At 49.0% G+C, this 18,811-nt stretch overlaps 1 protein-coding gene across 2 annotated transcripts in view; it reads left to right on the plus strand.

Annotated features, from left to right (window-relative positions):
* CFAP100 (cilia and flagella associated protein 100) overlaps nt 1-18,811 on the plus strand; it is a 52,901-nt gene that overhangs the window by 21,785 nt on the left and 12,305 nt on the right. For both annotated transcript variants that reach the window (XM_036077827.2, XM_036077828.2), the window contains exons 5-13: nt 109-301; nt 1,931-1,998; nt 2,082-2,245; nt 2,453-2,533; nt 3,019-3,200; nt 3,547-3,579; nt 3,656-3,782; nt 9,318-9,366; nt 9,452-9,603. In XM_036077827.2, the coding sequence (XP_035933720.1) occupies nt 109-301; nt 1,931-1,998; nt 2,082-2,245; nt 2,453-2,533; nt 3,019-3,200; nt 3,547-3,579; nt 3,656-3,782; nt 9,318-9,366; nt 9,452-9,603 (1,049 nt within the window). The remainder of the gene's footprint in view (nt 1-108; nt 302-1,930; nt 1,999-2,081; nt 2,246-2,452; nt 2,534-3,018; nt 3,201-3,546; nt 3,580-3,655; nt 3,783-9,317; nt 9,367-9,451; nt 9,604-18,811) is intronic.

Here is an 18,811-nt window from a genome sequence, read left to right on the forward strand (position 1 = left end):
CTGGGACGCGTGGTGACGCCCAGGGAAGGAGGCTCATCCCCGGCTTGGTGGGGAGGGGGTAGAAATAGATGCTGGCCCCACCCAACTCCGCCTGGGCACGCCCACCAGGAGCGGGAGCAGAAGACGACCCTGCAGGTGCACCAAAAGATGACGTACTCATCCAAAGTGTCGGCCAAGCACACCAGCCTGCGTCGGGAGCTGCAGCTGGAGGACGAGATGCAGGACCAGGAGATGCGCGCCGAGGCGGAGCGGCTGCGCGCCTTCCACAACAACACGGCGTGGAAGCTCCACATGACCAAAGGTGCCCCCTTTTCCGGAGTCAGGTCTTGCCCTTCGTGCATGGGCAGCACTTTTAAAATGCTTGGAGAGTCAGGGCTGCGGTGCAATGGGGAAGAGGGAGGGGTCTTTTCTGTGTCTGACCCTGCCTCCGGCCATCACACAGATTAATTCCAGACGGAATGCAAATCTAAAAGCCTTTGAATCCCAGTATTGCATGCGTTCGGAACGTTACCGTGCCCGTGAATGCAGACTGCACACATGTAAAATATAGTCCCTTAACTTGACGGTAAAGGGTGTCAGTCTGGAACTAAGTTCCCCGAGTTCAGATCTCAGCTTCAGCATTGAGTGACCTCACCATCCTGGGCCGGCTCTTCAACTCCTTTGCACAGCAGTTTCCTCTCCTGGCCAATGACAGTGCCGACCTCGTGGGTTGTGTGATTCAATGTCTTTAGATGCTACATATAATGAGAAGGAACTGTGTGTGGAAGGGTGTGTGTGAGCTGTTATTAATTTTATGACCCAGTAGGAAATCTTAAGTACTGAATATGCATTAATATTCTACCAGCCCAGATGATAAAGTCCTGGAACCCAACTGGACTGCAGGTGTACTGAATGTGAATATTAATCAAAGAGACCCCCAGCCTCCACCCCTGACCCCATGGCGTGGTTTTGGGTGGAGAGTCCTGAGCTCACTTTGACACTTCTTGTGCCCTGCTCTGCATTAGAGGGAACAGCAGCACTGCACATTTGTCACTTTGGTCCCACCCCGGGAGAGGCAGGCTGCGTCTAGATGGGGAAGATTGGACCCAGCGGGTTTAGGCACAAGACTTGTCCATATCCCAGATTTGACTTGCAGTGGGGAGCTGGGTCTCCTTGAGGGAAGGGCCTTCCCACAAGGTGGCCCAGGGAGACAGAGGCCAGGCTGGGTCTCTGCCAGGCTTCTAGACTTAAGACTCCCGCACCACACCAGGGTCTTCCGGAAAGGAGAGGGTTTGAGAGAGAACACAGAGAGCCACATGGTTCCACAGCCCTTTCCTAGGTTCCTGGCCTCTCCAAAGTCAGGGCGCTTCTAGGCCTTTCTCTCCAGAAAGAGAAGGGAAGGAGGCTCCCGTGGCCCTTAGCCCCAGCTGCATTGCCTCTCTGTTTGTCCTCCAGAAGGTGTTCCAGATGCCCACTTTAATTTCCTCCCACCGGGCTTAAACCCTGGTGTGTCGACTTAGCTACTACCTAAATTGGATCCTGGGGGCTTAGAGTACCCCCAAAGAGAGATCATGCTGCCCCATTTTTCTCTCACCACCCCAATGCAGGTCCTGGCCTAATAGGTCTTTTGTTATTAGGTCCAGCTGGATGAAATGTCCAGGGCGGGGGTGTCCAGAGTCTCACTCCAGGTGAGAAGAGTACTACAACAAGAGAGGCTCAAGTCAGACATAGGAAAGGACTTCCCACCTGGCCCGGTCTCCAGCCAGGCAGAGTGTAATATATAAACAGAGCCTTCTCTCCTTTTGCTAGAGACAGAGCTCCATCTCCCAGAGTCCCTGTAATAACCTGGACCTGCCAGCAGAGCATATGCCAGGAGTGGCCTCCTCGGCCCAGCTCGGGTCTCTCGCACTGCTCACCCCGCCCCCCAGAGACCTCCCTCCTCTCTTTGCAGAAAGGAAGATGGAATCTGATAACATGAACAACTACCTTAATCAGAAGCGGCAGATGTTCCTTATCCAGGTTGGCCCAGCTGCAGTGTGCAGGGGGCCCGGGGAGGGGGCTCCCCCAGCCAGGAGCCTGACCCCCGCTCGGGTGGCCCTCAGCACGCCCTGCACAGGAAGCGGAGCGAGATCCAGCGGCTAGAGATGCTGGCGGCCAAGGAGGAGGCGCAGTTGGAGCAGGCTGAGAAGTCCCTGGAGAAGGACGCAGCCTTGTTCGACGAGTTTCTCCGGGAGAATGACCGCAGCTCCGTTCAGGCCATGAGAGCGTGAGCCCCCGCGGAGGGGCAGCCGGCGCGCCGCCGCCCCCCACCCCGTGCCCCCCGGGGACTGTGCACCTGCGCCCAACCTGCCTGCATCCGCCCAGCCCCCCTCCGCCCCCTCCCCCCGACCTGGCCCCTGGCAGCTCCCCACTCCCCTCCCAGCGCAGGGTACACGCCCCCCTTTAACAGTCTGCGATTGGCTCCCACCCCCAGGGCTGAGAAGGAGACCAAAGCAAAGGTGGAGAAGATCATTGAGATCCGCGACCTGACCACCCAGATCATGAACATCAAAAGGTGAGCTCAAAGGGCAAGCCTGCCGATTCTGGTCTGCTGCTGCTTCCCTCCGCCCCTCTCCTGTAGCCAAAAGGAGCCCCTGCACAGCACAAACCTCATCGCTTCAACTCTCAAACCTAAATAGCTTAGGGACTCAGAGCCCTGCAGGATGCAGCTGCCCATTTTTCAGATGAGGTGACAGAGGCCAAGAAAAGATTCAGTGACTTTCTCAAGGCCACACCAGGAGGCAGGGCTCACTTGGCACACAGAGAGGGTCCCCAGGGTCCACTGAAACTCCAAAGTCACGGAGAGCTGTAATTGTAGAGGTGTGACCCACATTGGTCCCCAGCAGGGCAGTGTCCTCTCCCTGGCACAACAGTGCTGCCGTGCCTGTCCCCAGGAGAACAAGGAGCATGCCAGGCTTGGCCAGGCTTCAGGGGCAGCCCCCTCTGGAGGGGTGTCCCAGGAGGCAGAACCTGACCTCACCACCCCCTCTCCGGGTCTAGTGAAATCTCCAAATTTGAAGATACTCTGCAGCATTACAAGATCTACAAGGACTTCCTATACAAGCTGTCGCCTAAGGAGTGGTTGGAAGAAAAGGAGAAGAAGCACCTGGATCTCAAAAAGACCAAGGAGGGCACCGAGCCCCCAAAAGAGAACATTTTATTCTCCACAATAGGGGACAAAGGTAGCAGAAAAGAGAAAGTGGGTCCCTGGGTCCATCTAGACCCTGAGCCCAGCTGGCAATGGCCTTGGAGGGGTCCAGGCCACAAGCTGGCCCCTTCCAGGCCTCGCAAAGCCCCAGCCAGAGGCAGCAGGTGCCCCTTAGGGCCTCATGGCTCAGCCCACACATCCACTCGAGGAAGATAGGGCCTGCTCTAACTCAGACCCCAGGGGCTTTCCTCCCATGCATGTCTTTCTGAAACAGGGGAAGAGGGTTGGGAGGGTCCTGGGGAACCCTGTGCCCTCAAGCAGTGTTTCTGAAGGTCTGGCTCTAGCTGAAGCCATCTGGAACCCTCTCTTGCTTCCTGTAGGCCCAGGGAACAAGGGCAAAACAAGCTCCAAAGGTACGTGGCTGCCCCAAGCTGGAGGTGTCCTGCCCTGGGCTAGGGTGCGTGGAAACAATTCCTCTGCTTCCTCCAGATGGGCAAGGCCCAAAGAAACCCTGGAAGTTCCCGCAGGTGGCCCGGCCAGGGCGGCTCCTATCCAGCACCATGAGCCTCCAGCATAGCAGCCAGCCCAGCATGAGTAGCAGGCTAGACCCCAAAGGGTGAGTGGGTCTAGGGTAGGGCAACGAGGTGGCTGGGGGCTGGTAGGGAGTGCTCCCCAGTGACTCCAGGCCAGGGGTGCCCAGGACGAGCCCAGCCTCTCCGGGAAGGGTGAGACCATGAGGAGGGGCTGTTTCCCACATGGAAGGTATAGAGTCGGACTTAAGCACCAAAATCAAGATGTTTTCTAAACAGTTTTATTTCTGTCCAATTCAATCAACTTATGCCTGAGGTGGTCCACTCGGGTGCTAACAGGACAGTCAAATATAAACGGGTGCAGGCAGCCAAGTTGGGCGCACTGAACGGGAGGGCACGTGCCGCCTGCCAAGGAGGCCAGAGCTCCAGAGCCTTTCGAGAGAAGCCATAGTCTGGATTTTTACAAAAATTACCCAGATTTAAGTGTGACAGTTACTTTCAAATCTTGTTAAAAACGTGAGAGGGACAAACAGAAACCCTGAACAGATCCGTGAGCCAATGCAGACCTGTCCCCACCCCACTTAAAAACCCTTCTGCCTACAAGGCCAGAGCCATACCCCCCACCTCCCCTTGCTGCTGGGTCACCCCAGTTTCTCCTCCTCCCTCGCTGAAAATTTGTTTAGTTTTAGGGGTTCTCTAAGTAAGACATTCAGAAAAATCACAACTGTATAGAAGGGTATAAGCTGAGAAGTCTTACCGCCCCCGCCAGTCCTGGTGCCTCTCCTTCCAGCCCCTCCCCACCCAGACTGTTGGGCCAAGAAGCCACAGGTGTTATTGCAGTGAGATTTGTTATCTACTGCAAACCCTTCCAGCTGTTTTGGGGTTTTTTTTTTTAAAGATTGATTTATTTATTTGACAGAGAGAGCACATGCGTGTGAGCCAGGGCAGGGTGGGCAGGGACAGAGGAGAGGGAGAGAGAATCCTAAGCAGACTCCCCACTGAGCCTGAGCCCATGACCACACTCAACCCACTGAGCCACCCAGGTGCCCCTTTCCAGCCATTTTTATGTTAACAGTACATTGAACCGTATGAAGTTGCCGTTCCGTAGCTCAGATGAATACCAGCATTTCCTCATGATTCAACCTAAATACAGGCAAAGGTGATTTTCTTACACCCATCCTTCCTTTTACTGGAGAGCTGACCCTGCACATCTCGCTGTCTGTCCGTTAGCAGCACAGCCAGTGTGCATCCGGAGGCAGTCCTTCTCAGCTTCCCCTGGCTAGCCCCTGGCCTCTTGGCGCTGTTGGGGCGATATTCATGATATGTGATTATGGGAAGGGACACTGCCCACACCCTCAGATGGCTATCAGGTGCTCGCCTTCACAGCGCCAGGGGCCACTGCCAGGGTGCTCACCTGTCCCATGAAATCTGGACCGCCCCCCTCAGGCCAGCAAGCAAGACTGGAGAGCCAAGGCAGGTCGCTGGCAGGTAGAGACCCAGGGAAGAAGAGCTGCTGCTGCAGCGTGAGTCTGAAGGCAGTGAACTGGCAGAATTCCCTCTTCTTTGTGGGAGGTCAGTCTTTTGCTCTTCAGGCCTTCAACTGATTGGATGAGGCCCACCCACATTATGAAGGGTCATCTGCTTTACTCAAAGTCTACTGATTTGTTCATCTCATCTAATAAACATCTTCCCAGAAACATCTAGAATAATGTTGGACCTGGGCAAGTTGACACGAAATCCACTGTCCCGGGGGCACAGGGGTGGGTCTGCTGGTCATGCAGAGTCGTTCCAGTGTCTGACAGCTCTCTCAGTCATCCTGGATGCTCCAGCTGAAGGCCCTGCCTCCTCCTGGGACCAGGTTCCAACTCCAGGGACTCTTGCCCCTTAGCCCTTCCAGCACCTGCCTCTGGGACCACCAAACATCTCTTACACACCTCTTGGATTTCTTCCTGCAGTGCCCGGCACCCCACATATACCCACCAGTGTTCTCCAGCCATGACCAGTGACCACGAGACAGACCTCCTCCTGCCCCAGCCCCCTGCCTCCTTCCCTGCTCCCTGCCCCCTTGCTACTCCAGTCAGCCACCCCAAGCCCCACCACCTCCTGGAGGGTACCCACATGGCAGGTGAGAAAACTGGGGCATACACAGCCAGGTAGAGTTGACACCCTCAGGTCCAGAGCCTACAGGAGCTGGGAAGCTTCAGCAAAGCAGTGACATGATCAGACTCAGGTCTTCTTTTTTTTTTTTCTCTCATACTGATGCTATCGAGAGATCACAAGATGAACAAATCTTAATTGAACAACACTTGAATTTTTACACACATATGTACCCGTGTAATCACACCCAGGTCCAGACATAGAACATTCCCGGTGTCCAGAACTCCCTCAGGCCCTCCTCAGTCAGACCCCACACCAGTAAGTTCACACTATTTTGGTCTTTGTTGCCCTGGGCCACTCTCCCTGTTCTGAAACTCGGTGCACTGAGCACCTCGCCAGTGTGCTCTCTGGGCCCGGTGTGTCTTCACTGCGTGTCTGCGTGGTTGTGTGCGGCAGCAGGCTGTTCTTGGCCATTGCTGCTTAGTGTCCCACCTCGTGAAGAAGCCCCATTCTTTGGGTCCTCTCTTTGATTGGTAGCCTTTTGGGTTGTTCCCAATTCTTGCCTATTCTGATTAAAACTGCTGCAAACATTCCTGTACTTTTCTGTATAAGCACTCTCTTTTGCATGAGCACTATTTTTGTTGGAAATAAGAGTGGGATTGCTGGGTCACGAGGTGAGTCTATGTTAAGCATTAGCAGCTTCTGCCAAACACCCCTGCTCTGGCTGCCGCATTATCTGCTTGGGCCAGCCGGCAAGAGGGTTCCAGAAGCCCCAGGTCCTGCCCGGTCAGGTCAGATCCTGGGATTCAGCTATTGTAGATCCCTGTCAGTCTCGGTATTCTGGCGGGGTTGTTTGAAAATAGTGTCTTAATAGAAAATGTGAGGTTCGGTAAGACCAACACATCAGGAGACGATGTCATTGAAAAGGTGGTTTTTAATTCCGTTCCCATGAGGAGGGGACACGCCACAGCCTGGGGCCACAGGGTGAGGCAATAGGCTGGCTACGGAGGCAGAGGGAGCGGGGGAACTGTGGGCAGGAGCCCTTCTTGTGGTTTCTGCAGGAAAGAACAAATGAGGCAGGGTACATGGATTTAGGATTGATGGGCTTGAATAATTTCAGGGCTCTGGGGCCAAGGGGTGTCCTCAGTTGTCTGGCGATCAGGGCAAGGGGATAGTGGCCCCAGCTATGAGAGCTTGGATTGGTTGGTTTGCCCTTGAAAAGCACATTTGAGGGTGTGTCCTTTACTCTCTCTAGGAATTGGCTAGCCCTGGGAGGGACAGTCTGTCCAGTCAGAGGTCAGCTCAGCCCCAGGGGTGAAAAGATAAGAATATGGAGAATAAAAGACAGGATTAATACAAGGGTGGGGTAGTATCTCATTATGGTCTTCATAACATTTTCATGATGACAAATATGATGGCCACTCAGATATCCTCCTTTGTGAGGTGTCTATTCAATTTTTGTACATTTTTATTGGATTATTGGTCTTTTGCTTCTGGTTTTCTATTAGTTCTTTATATATCTGGATGCCAGTCCTTCGTGTAAAAGTGTAGTATGAATATCTTTGCCCAGTCTGTGACTTGTCTTATTACTCTCTCAATGTTATTCTTTTGAGTCCAATTAGCCAATCTTTGCTTTTATGATTGGTGCATATTATGTCTTATTTAAGAAATCTTTGCCAATCCCAAAGTCACTGAAATATTCTCCTGTGTTTTCTTCTGGAAGCTTTCTAGTTTATCGGCTTAGACAAGGCACAGGGGTTGGAGAGAATGGGTGGCCCAGGGGCTCAGGAGCTCCCCGCCACTCTCCTTTGCAAGGTCTGTATCTTCTGCTCATCCCTTAAGTGCACCATCCTCTGTCCTTCCTTCTCTACAACAGCCTGGCAACCCTCTCCCATGGTTCTGTCCCCCACCTGCTCTTAATCTCCACGCCCCTGTGAGCATACCGCCCCCCCCTTTGATGTTCTCCCCACCCAAACTCCCACGTTCCAAACTGATGCTTCTTGGGCTGAAAGGGGACCTGAATCCTACCAGTTTCTGAGCTCACTTTCATCTTTATGCATCATAGTCGTGCCTTGTGGAGAAGACCAGCCACCATTGGTGGGCCAGGCACAAGCCTCAGGTTAACTTTGATCCCTGCAACCCTGGCCAGTGGGCACTGTCATTTCCAGTTTATTGTTGAACAGAGGCTCTAAAAGGTTAGCTATGCATGCTTCCCCTGCTTGCATTGCCTTCGAGGCTCCATGTTGGGGCAGTCCCTCAGAAGAGAGGTCTAGGATCACACTATCCCGGGTCCCTCCATCTATTAGCCATGTGACCAGGGCCACTGAGTACAGTTGGGCAGGTTGTGGGCTACACAAGGCATTCAGTTGAGAGAGCAAGTGGGGGCTAAAGTCCAGCCCACCCCACTGACTACTGTCCATCTGGAGGGCAGATTCTCAGGCACCTATGGGCCAGCAGTGCCCTGCAGGTGACCTTGGATGGGCAGGTAGCCAGTTCTCTAAGCTGCATGTTCCTCATTTGCCAAGTGTTCAGTACAAGGCACAGGCCTGGTGAGTGTTTTGGTTGTCACTGTGGCCCTTCCTTTGGGAAGTCTTCCAGGGTTCCCCCTTGGGGCTCCCACAGAGCCCTGCACTTCTCACCTCTCCCTGTGAGGTAGGTCAGAGCCTGGAGTCAGGCAGGCCTCAGCCCGGGTTCCTAGGGGTGGAGCCCAGATGCCTCTGGCTATGAGCCTGCCCCACCTGCTTCTCAGCCTGCAGAACCTGCACCCAGGGCAAGGGCCCAGGCCGAAGGAGGCCAGGAGGGGCGATGAAAGCAGGTTTGGAAGTCAGTTGAGGTCAGGTCCCCTCCAGCAGGGCCTTCCAGGGCCCCACGCTGAGTGCTCAAAGCTCACAGTTTTTCCCACAACCCTGAGGGCCGGCCCAGAGGAGTCCCTGCCCCTGTGCGGTGCTCAGGATCAGTCAGAGGTAGCTGCAGGAAAACTCTGGGGTATCACAGGATAGCTCTGAGTAGGACCATCAAGGACAAGAGCCAAGGGCAAATCTAGATAGGGGAGGTGGGCAGAAAAGGCCCTCTTAGAAAAATAAATGGTAAATGGGGCGGGACAACCCTAGCAGTGGGAGCTGTGGGTGCAAAGGTCCTGCGGTAGGGTCAGCACCCAGAGAAACAGAAAGAGAGCTGGTAGGACAGGAGCGGAGTAACTTCAGGGGTAGCAGAGGGCGGTGAGGGGGCAGTAGGGGCCCTATAAGCTCCAGGGAGGAGGCTGAGTTTTATTCTAACTGAAACGACATGAACTAATTGAATTTTGAAACTTTCCTCTGACTGCCGTGTGACAGCTATGGGGCTAAGAGGGGGACTAGTGCCCTCCCCAGGTCAGCTGGTGGGAGGAGAAGGGGATGAGGGCATAGGGAACGGGAAGGTGCCCCGGTGATGCTGGGAGGCTTCACCACTGGGGGTGGGGTAAGGCGACCACCAGACCTCTGCCCCCAGGCTGGGCAGCAGTGCCCTGACCCCACATCTCTCTGCAGGTCAAGCTCTATCTCCACTATGTATGAGGATCCAGACAGCGACGGGGAGGTCAGTGGCCCCACACTGGGTGGGGCTGCAGGAGCTGGTCCCCCTGCGCTGCCCAGCCAGCCTGCACATGTGGCTCTGCTTGCAGGAGCCGGAGCTGTATTTCACAGAGCCCCAACAGCTCCTGGATGTCTTCATGAAGCTAGAGGAGCAGAACCTCTCACTCATCCAGAACACACAGGAGATGGAGGAGGCCCTGGATGATCTGAACTTCACCCTGAAAAACACCCAGATTCGCATGTAGGTCTCCTGCCAGGGCTGACCAGGTGGGGGGAGGGGAGGGTTCCATCACTGGCTGTCATCCTGGGACCCCCATAACCACCAGGAGCAGAACGGTACAGCCGCCTACCCTCCCATCCAGGGCCCTGGCCCTGCGCTGCCTTCCACTTTTCTGGAAAGCTCTATTGGATGACTCTGGGGAGAGGGCATGTCCTTTTGGGCAGAGGAGCTGGGGGGGGGGGGGTGGGAAGAGGTCAGGTAGGTGGAGCCACATGGGGCTGGTCCCCTCCCCACCCAGAGCAGCCTTCAGCCAGCAGGAGGCATCAAGGAGTTCCCACCCTGGTGCATTCTGCTGACACCAGGCCCAGCAGGGCTGGGCCGAGTCAGGCTGGGGCACTAGGTGAGGCCCATCAGGAGCAAGGAATCATCCCTTACACCCAAATACGGGGTGAGCTCCTATTCTGGGTCAGGCCCAGGTCTAGGTTCTTTAAGGATAAGCAAGCCCTGCCTCATGGAGCTGACATTTGGCCCACAGATGTGACTTGTAGATACTGACATATGCCAGAGGAAAATAGACAGTGATATGAGAAGGAGGCTGAAGTGGAGGGGCAGGGCAGGCTTCCAGGAGAAAGCCTCATTTGACCCGGGCACTTCGTGAGCATGGGAAGCTGCACAGAGATCTGGTGGAAGAGGGTTCCAGGCAAAGGGAGAGCAAGTGCAAAGACCTAAGGTGGAAGCCAGCCCAAGGCTTTGATGCCCCCTAGGGAGTCATGTTCTTAAGTACCCATGTCTTGTTGGCCCACATCCTGCCATGGAGAATCTCCTGCCCAGAGTCTCCTGCAGGTGATGCAAAACCACCGGCGCTCTCAGGCAAGATTCTGTCTCCTAGAAAGCTGGGAGTCACCCTGAAAAATACCTAGATCTGCATGTAGGTCTCCTGCCAGGGCTGACCGGGTTGGGGGAGGGGAGGGTTCCATCACTGACGTTTTTCAGGGTGACTCCCTTCCATCTCAGAGAGAGAGAGAGATGAGCTGGGGAGATGCAGGCAGCCTCCCAGATTCCAGGAACCTGGCAAGAGGACACACACATATACACACATGTATAGCAGAATCCTGGAGATGCGCTCCAGTTGCTGGTCTTTAGCCAGCTGAGCCATCCCTGAGCACCAACACTTCATTTTTATTTCCAGGAGAGTCATGGCCTGTATGCATTAACTGCCATGAACTCAACTGCCCTATCTTACCAAGGAAAGAAAAGAAAAGAAGAAAAAGAAAAGAAAAGAAAATTATATATATATATATACTTTTAAAAATATGTGCAGCAAATAAATAGTCAATCTGAATAGGCCTGTATCTATTAAGGAAATTGAGTCAATAATTAATAACCTTCAAAACAGAAAGCACCAGACCCAGATGGGTTTACTGGCAAATTCTACCAAATATTTAAGGAAGAAATTTTACCAATTCTCTACAATCTATTCCAAAAGATAGAAACAGAGGGAATACTTACTAACTCATTCTGTAAGACCAGCATTAACCTAATTCCAAATCCAGGCAAAGACATTACAAGAAAAGGAAACTACAGACCAGTATTTCTCATGGACGCAGATGTAAAAAGCCTCAACAAAATATTAGCAAATTGAATTGAACAATGAATAAAAAGAATTGTACATCATGATCAAGTGGGATTTTTTTCCAGGTATGCAAGGCTGTTTCAATGTTTGAAAATCAATTAATGTAATCCCTCATATCAACAAACTAAAGAAGAAAAATCACATGATTATATCAATAGATGAAGAAAAAGCATTTGATAAAATCTAACACCCATTCATAATAAAAGCTCTCAGTTAACTAGGAATAGAGAACTTCCTGAACTTGATAAAGAACATCTACAAAAACCTCACAGCTAACATCATACTTAAAATTTTCCCACTAAGATCAGGAACAAAAGCAAGGCTGTCTTCCTCTTTAGTTTTCTTTTGGTTAGCAGGTACTAATGTAGGTCTTTTATAAAAGGGAAGTGGCCTAATACGAAGTTTAGAAAAGCAGAAATACCTGTATACAGACGGGGAAGAAAGAAATAAAACTTTGTTGGTGGGTGACATGATCATCTACGTAGAAAATCTCAAAGAATCATCAAAAAACTCCTGGACTAGTAAGCCATTATAGCAAGGTTACAGAATACAGAATACAAAACTTCATTTCCTATGTACCAGCAATGAACAAGTGGAATTTGAAGTTGAAAACACAATACCATTTTCATTAGCACTCTCAAAAAAGAAATGCTTACATATAAAACTAACAAGGGGCACCTGGGTGGCTCAGTCAGTTGGGCATCTGACTCGATTTCAGCTCAGGTCATGATCTCAGGATCATGAGACTGAGCCCTGAGTTGGGCTCCCCACTGAGCATGGAGCCTGCTTAAGATTCTCTCTGCCTATCCCTCTGCCCCTCCCCACCCCCTGCCCCACTTGTACAATCTCTCTCTCTAAAAAATAAAATAAAATAAAAAAGAAAACTAATAAAATATGTACAAGATTTATATGAGGAAAAATACAAAATTCTGATGATGGATCAAAGAATCAAATAAACAGAGCTAGTTCATGTTTATAGGTAAGGAGATTCAGTATTGTCAAGATATCAGTTTCTCCCAACTTGATCTATAGATTTAACACAATCCCAATCAAAATCCCAGCAAGTTATCTTGTGGGTACTGACAAACTGATTCTAAAGTTTATATGGAGAGGCAAAAGACTCAGAACAGCCAATACATTATTAAAGGAGAAGAGCAAAGTTGGAGGACTGACACTACTCAACTTCAAGACTTACGAAGAAACTACAGTAGTCAAGCCCTGTGTTACTGGCAAATAAATCAGTGGAACAGAATAGAGAGCTCGAAGCAGACTCACACAAATATAGTCAACTGATCTCTGACAAAGGAGCAAAGTCTATACAATGGAGCAAAGATAAACTTTTCAAAAAATGGTGCTGGGACAACTGGACATCCACACGCAAAATAATAAATTTAGACACAGATTTTATGCCTTTCATTTAAAAACTAGCTCAAAATAGATCATCGACCTAAGTGTAAAATGCAAAACCGTGAAACTCCTGGAAGATAACATAGGAGCAAATCTAGATGACCTTGGGTCTGGTGATGTTTAGACACAATCCCAAAGTGACAATCCATGAAGAAAGAATTGGTAAGCTAGACTCAATGAACATTAACAATTCTGCTTTATGAAAGTCAAGAGAATGAGAAGACAAGTTGCAGGCTGGGAGAAAATATCTATGAAATACGTATCTGATAAAGGGCTGTTATTCAAAATATACAAAGAACCCTTAAAATTTAATAATAAGAAACTGAACAACCTATTTAAAAATGGGCCAAAGACCTGAACAGACACTTGATCAAAGAATATATACAGATGGCAAATAAACATATGAAAAGATGTTCAACATCAGATGTCATTAAGGAATTGCAACTTAAAACAGTAAGATACTACTATATACACCTATTACAATGGCCCAAATCCAAAAGACTGACAGCACCAAATGCTGGTGAGGATGCTGAACAACAGGAACTCTCTCATCCATGGCTGGAGGGAATGCAAAATGGGACAGCCACTTTGGAAGACAGTTTGGCAGTTTCTTACAAAGCTAAATATACTCTTACCATATGATCCAGCAATTACACTCCAAGGAGCCAAAAACATATGTCCACACAAAACCTGTACATAGATGTTTATGGCAGCTTTATTCATAATTACCAAAACTTGGAAGCAACTGAGATGTCCTTCAGTAGGTGAATAGATAAACAAACTTGGCACAACCCAATGAGGGTATATCATTCAGTGCTAAAAGGAAATGGGCTATCAAGCCATGGAAAGACAGGGAGGAATCTTAAAAGCATATTACTAAGTGAAAGAAGGTTTTTCAGAAAGGCTACAACTGTATGATTCCAGCTGTAGAACATCCTGGAAAAGGAAAACTATGGAGATGATGAAAGGACCGGTGATTGCCAGGGCTTGGGGGGAAGGAGGGATAAGTAAGTGGAGCACAGAGGATTTTTAGGGCAATGAAATGACTCTGTATGATACCCCTAATGATGGATACATGTCATTATACATTTGTCAAAACCCACGGAATGCACAACACTAAGAGTGGACCCTCATGGAAACTATGGACTTGGGGTGATAATGATGTGTCAGTAGAGGTTCATTGATTGTAACAAATGTATGTCGATGGTAAGGGAAAGCAGGTGGGAGGAGAGAATATTTAGGAAAGCTCTATGCCTTCTGCCCAGTTTTGCCATGAACCTAAAACTGCTTTTAAAGATGAAGTCTCTATTAAAAAACATATACAACAGCAAATAAGAAGTCTGTTCCAACATTGGAAGAGTGGCTGTATGAGAGACAACATACTGCACTTGGGGCAAGAGCCAATTTCAAGCTCATTCACGTTGCTGTTGGCAGGATTTGATTCCCTGCTGGCTGTAGGCCAGAGGCCCCCCTCAGTCTCTTGCCACACGGGCTCTCTGATACAGCAGCTTGCTGCTTCAAAGTGTACAAGCCACAAAGCCAACAGAGTGAGTCTGCTAGCAAGATGGAAGTCATGATCTTATGTAACCTAATTGCAGAAGTGACATCCCATTCCACATTCCATTGGTTAGAAGCAAGCTGCTGGGCTCAGCCCACATTCCAGGGTGTGAATACCTTTGAGAAGGCAGGTGTCACTAGGGGCCATCTTAGAGGTTTGCTCATAAGGGAAAAAACAAATGGCGACATCAGCCCATTGGGTGCCTGTGGCTGGGGAAGGGTGGGGGGAGTTGATACAAAGGGGCATGAGGAAATTTTTGGGTGATAAAAATGTTCTGTGTCCTGATAATGCTAGTCCTTACACAGGTGTATAAATTTGTCAAATCTCATCAAATGGCACACAAAATGGGTGCACTTCATGATATGTAAATTAAATCTCAATAATAGAATTGTTTGGCAAATTTAGGGCTTTTGAAGGACTTGCCTCTCTACATTGACTGGGCGCATAAGGGCTATAAGATGAGCCATGTCCTGCCTCCTTGGCTGAGAGAACAGCATCATTCATTCTTGGCCAGGGAGGACTGGGGTGAGGTGGGTGAGGTACCCAGGGCACAACATTTAGAGAGGTGCATGTGTGACACCAAGGGTGAGCATTTCCTTGAATTTTGTGTGCTGGGTCCTAGCCCCATTCTCTGCCTGCCTTGCTGTGATCTGTTTGAGATGCTCACACCACAGTCCCTCCAGTGAGGGCCAAGAGGAGCCCAGCCCAGGAAGATGGACCCCTGGATACAGAAGGGAGCACAAGGACCCCAGGACAGCCTGAGGGAAGCTGCAGAGCCTGAACACCAGCATCAGCTCGGCACTTCCTGCAGCCAGAGAGGTGATGGGACCCAGGAGAAGAATGAGCAGAGCTGCTCAGATGAGATGAAGCCCAACCGAACCCCTTTCAGATTCTGCCACATTGGCTAAAAGAAGAGAAAAGAGAAATTAAGCCTACATCCCCTCCTGGAAACCATGCAAAGCTTCCTCCAGGAAAACCCAGCCCAGCCAGTATGTCGGAAAATGAGCAGGAAGCAACTCAGACACCCTGTCACTGCAGTAAGCCAGAGGTGAAGATGAGGATCAGTCTTGCAGCAGCCGGGGCCCCCAGAGCAAGGCCAGCCACACAAGAGGCACCACAAGTTCCAGAAAACACATGCCAGTGCCTACCTCTGGCTGAGGCGAAACCTTGCTTGGCAGCCATGCTAGGCACTTGCAACCAGGCTGCCACTCAGACATGAGTCCCCACGGCTCAGGGGAAACCCAGTCTGCACATCCGCCTCCAGCCCAGGCTCCATCTGGACACACGATCAAAATGACACAACTCATCTGAAGTCCCTGGTATTGGACTTGCACCAACGTGCAGCTCAAAGGACACACAAACAGGAAAATGTCACCAGAAACATGAGAAAGTACATTCATTAAGGGATGCGTGTGAGAAATCCAAGTAAATGTAAATCCTGAAGAATCAGGACAAACATCTTAATTCCTCCCAAGAAGCTGCACCCCTACTGCTAGAGAGGCAGACCTGGGTACAGACAAGCCCACAGGGGTCAAGACCACAATGAGGACTGGATGCAGCCCGCCATTGAGTGGGCAAGGGTGACCATGTTAATTAAGCTGGTGACAGCTCCCAGAACTCTGAGGGAAAGGATAGGGAGATGAAGTGATAGGACCCTGGGGAGACCACATGCAGGGCTCATGTGGAAGGAATTCCAGGAGATGGCCGCACACAGAACGGAGGGGCAAAAGCCAGTGTAGTGACGGATGAAAATTTCCCTATGCTGAAACAAAGACCAGGCCCACGTGCAGGGAGACAGGCTCACACAGCACACCTCCCACGGGGTTTAAGAGTGAGCAGAACAAGCCACAGTGCCAAAGTAGACAAGGAAAATGAACAAAAAACCAGGTACTAAGGGAGTGCCTGGGTGGCTCACTCAGTTAAGTGTCCAACTCTTAATTTGGGCTCAGGTCGTGATCTCAGGGTTGTGAGATTGAGCCCCGAGTCTGCCGAGTCTGGGCATGGAGCCTGCTTAAGATTCTCTCTCTCTCTCTCTCTCCCCCCCCCCCGCCCCTCCCCACCTCAAAAAAAAAAAAAAAAAAAAAAGCCAGGTAGCCATATAGGAACCAGAACTAAGTATGTATCACCTGTTTCCTCTAGGATCCTAAATGCCAACCAGGGTCTAGCAGAGCATCGCTTTTGAGTTTGTGGGGGCAAAAGGGGTCTCTATTTCATTTTATTTACTTTTTTAATGTGATAAAATCCACATAATACAAAATTTACCATCTTAACCATTTGTGTCTGGTTCAGTGGTACTAAGTACCTTTATGTTGTGCAGCCGTCCCCACCATCCAAACCCCCAGATCTTTTCACCTTGTAAAACTGAAACTCTATCCCTGTAACTAATACCTCTCCATTCTCCTGCCCCTCAGTCCCTGGCAACACCACTGTGCTTTCTGTCCTAAAGGTTTTGACTACTCCAAGTACCTCAAAGAAGTGGGATCATAAAATATTTGACTTTTTATAACTGGCTTATTTCCCTCAATGCCTTCAAGTTTTATTCATGTGGTAGCATGTGTCAGAGTTCCCTTCCTTTTTAAGGTTAGATAATATTCCATTTATGTCTAGACATTTTGTTTCTCCTTTCATCCATCATGCACACTTGGGTTGCTTCCACATTTTAGCTATTGTGAATAATGCTGCTGTGAACATGGGTGTGCAAATGCTTCTTCAATACTCTGCTTTCAATTCCTCTGGGTATATTCCCAAAAGTATAAATTGCTGGAGCATACAGTATTTCTGTTTTTAACTTTGTTTGCTATTGCAAATGGAATTGTTTGGATGCTATTGTAAATGGGACTGTTTTTATTTTCCTTTTCAGAGTTTTCATTATTTATGTATAGAACTGCATTTTGTTGACTTTGTTGACTTTGTATCCTGCTACTTTGCTTAATTCATTTAATTCTAACAGCTTTGTTGTAGAGTCTTTAGGGTTTTCTTCATAGAAGATTATGTCATCTGCAAACAGCTAATTTTATTCTTCTTTTCCAACTTGGATGCCTTTTCTTTTTCTTACTTAATCACTCTGGCTGGAACTTCCAGTACTATGTTGAATACAAGTGGTGAATGCAGGCATCCTTACCATCTGATCTTAGAGGAAAATCTTTCAGTCTTTCACCACTAAGTATGATGTTTGCTGTGGGCTTTTCATATATAGCTTTTATTATATGGAGGTAGTTTCCTTCTATCCCTATTTTGCTGAGGGTTTTATCATGTTTGTCAAATCCTTTTTCTGCACCAATTGAGATGATCATGTGGTCTTTTTCCTTCATTCTGTTAATGTGGTGTATTACCCTGATTGATAATACATCCTTGCATTCCAGGAATGAGTCCCACTTGCTACTAATCCTTCTAATATAAGTATAGTATAATCCTTCTAATATTTGACTGAATTCCATATGCTAACAAGTGTGTGTCACCTGTTTCCTCCAGAATCCTAAGTGCCAGCCAGTGTCTAGCAGAGCATTTGTTGATTTTTTTTGCATGAATGTTCATAAGGGAGGTTGGTCTATAGTTTCTTTTCTTGTAAGTGTCTTTGACTGGTTTTGGTATCATGGTTATGCTGCTCTCAAATAATGAATTAGGAGGTGTTCCCTCCTCTTCAATATTTTGGAAAAGTTTAAAAAGGTTTAGTATTAGATTTTTGATTACTGATTCAATCTTACTAGGCATAGGCCTATTCAGATTTTCTATTTCTACATGATTTAGTCTTTCTTAAAAAAGATTTTATTTATTTGGGGCACCTGGGTGGCTCAGTCGTTAAGCATCTGCCTTCATCTCAGGTCATGATCCCAGGGTCCTGGGATCGAGACCTGCATCAGGCGCCCTGCTCAGCGGGAAGCCTGCTTCTCCCTCGCCCACTCCCCCTGCTTGTGTTCCCTCTCTCACTGTCTCTCTCTGTAAAAAAATAAATAAAATCTTTTAAAATTAAAAAAAAAAAAGATTTTATTTATTTATTTGAGGGAGAGTGAGAGAGAGAGAGAGAGCATGAACTAGGGAGGAGGGGAAGTGGGAGAGGGAGAAGCAGACTCTCCGCTGAGCAGGGAGCCGGATATGGGATTCAATCCCAGGACCCTGGGATCATGACCTGAGCTGAAGGCAGACACTTAACCGACTGAGCCAGCCAGGCACCCCTACATGATTTAGTCTTGGTAGATTTTGTGATTCTTGGAATTTGTCAGTTTTATCCAGGTTGTCCAGTTTGGAGGCACACAGTTGATAGTAGTCTCTCCTAATCCTTCTTATTTCTGTAGGATCAGTAGTCATTTTAGTAACTTCTGTTTTTTTGTTTTTTTTTTTAGTCCATCAAGCTAAGGGTTTGTCAATTTTATTGATCTTTTTGAAAAACTGCTTTCTATTCTCTATTTTGTTTTACTCCTCTAATTTTTTATTAATTCCTTCCTTCCACTAGCTTCGGGTTGAATTTGTTCTTTTTCTAGAAATCCTTAAGTTGTAAAGTTGGGTTGTTAATTTGAGGTCTCTTTTTTTTTTTTTTTTAAGATTTTATTTATTTATTTGACAGAGAGATAGAGAGAGAACACAAGTAGGCAAAGAAGCAGGCAGAGGGAGAGGGAGAAGCAGGCACCCCGCAG

This window comes from Halichoerus grypus, chromosome 1, assembly GCF_964656455.1.
Source record: "Halichoerus grypus chromosome 1, mHalGry1.hap1.1, whole genome shotgun sequence".
Taxonomy (NCBI): Eukaryota; Metazoa; Chordata; class Mammalia; order Carnivora; family Phocidae; genus Halichoerus; species Halichoerus grypus.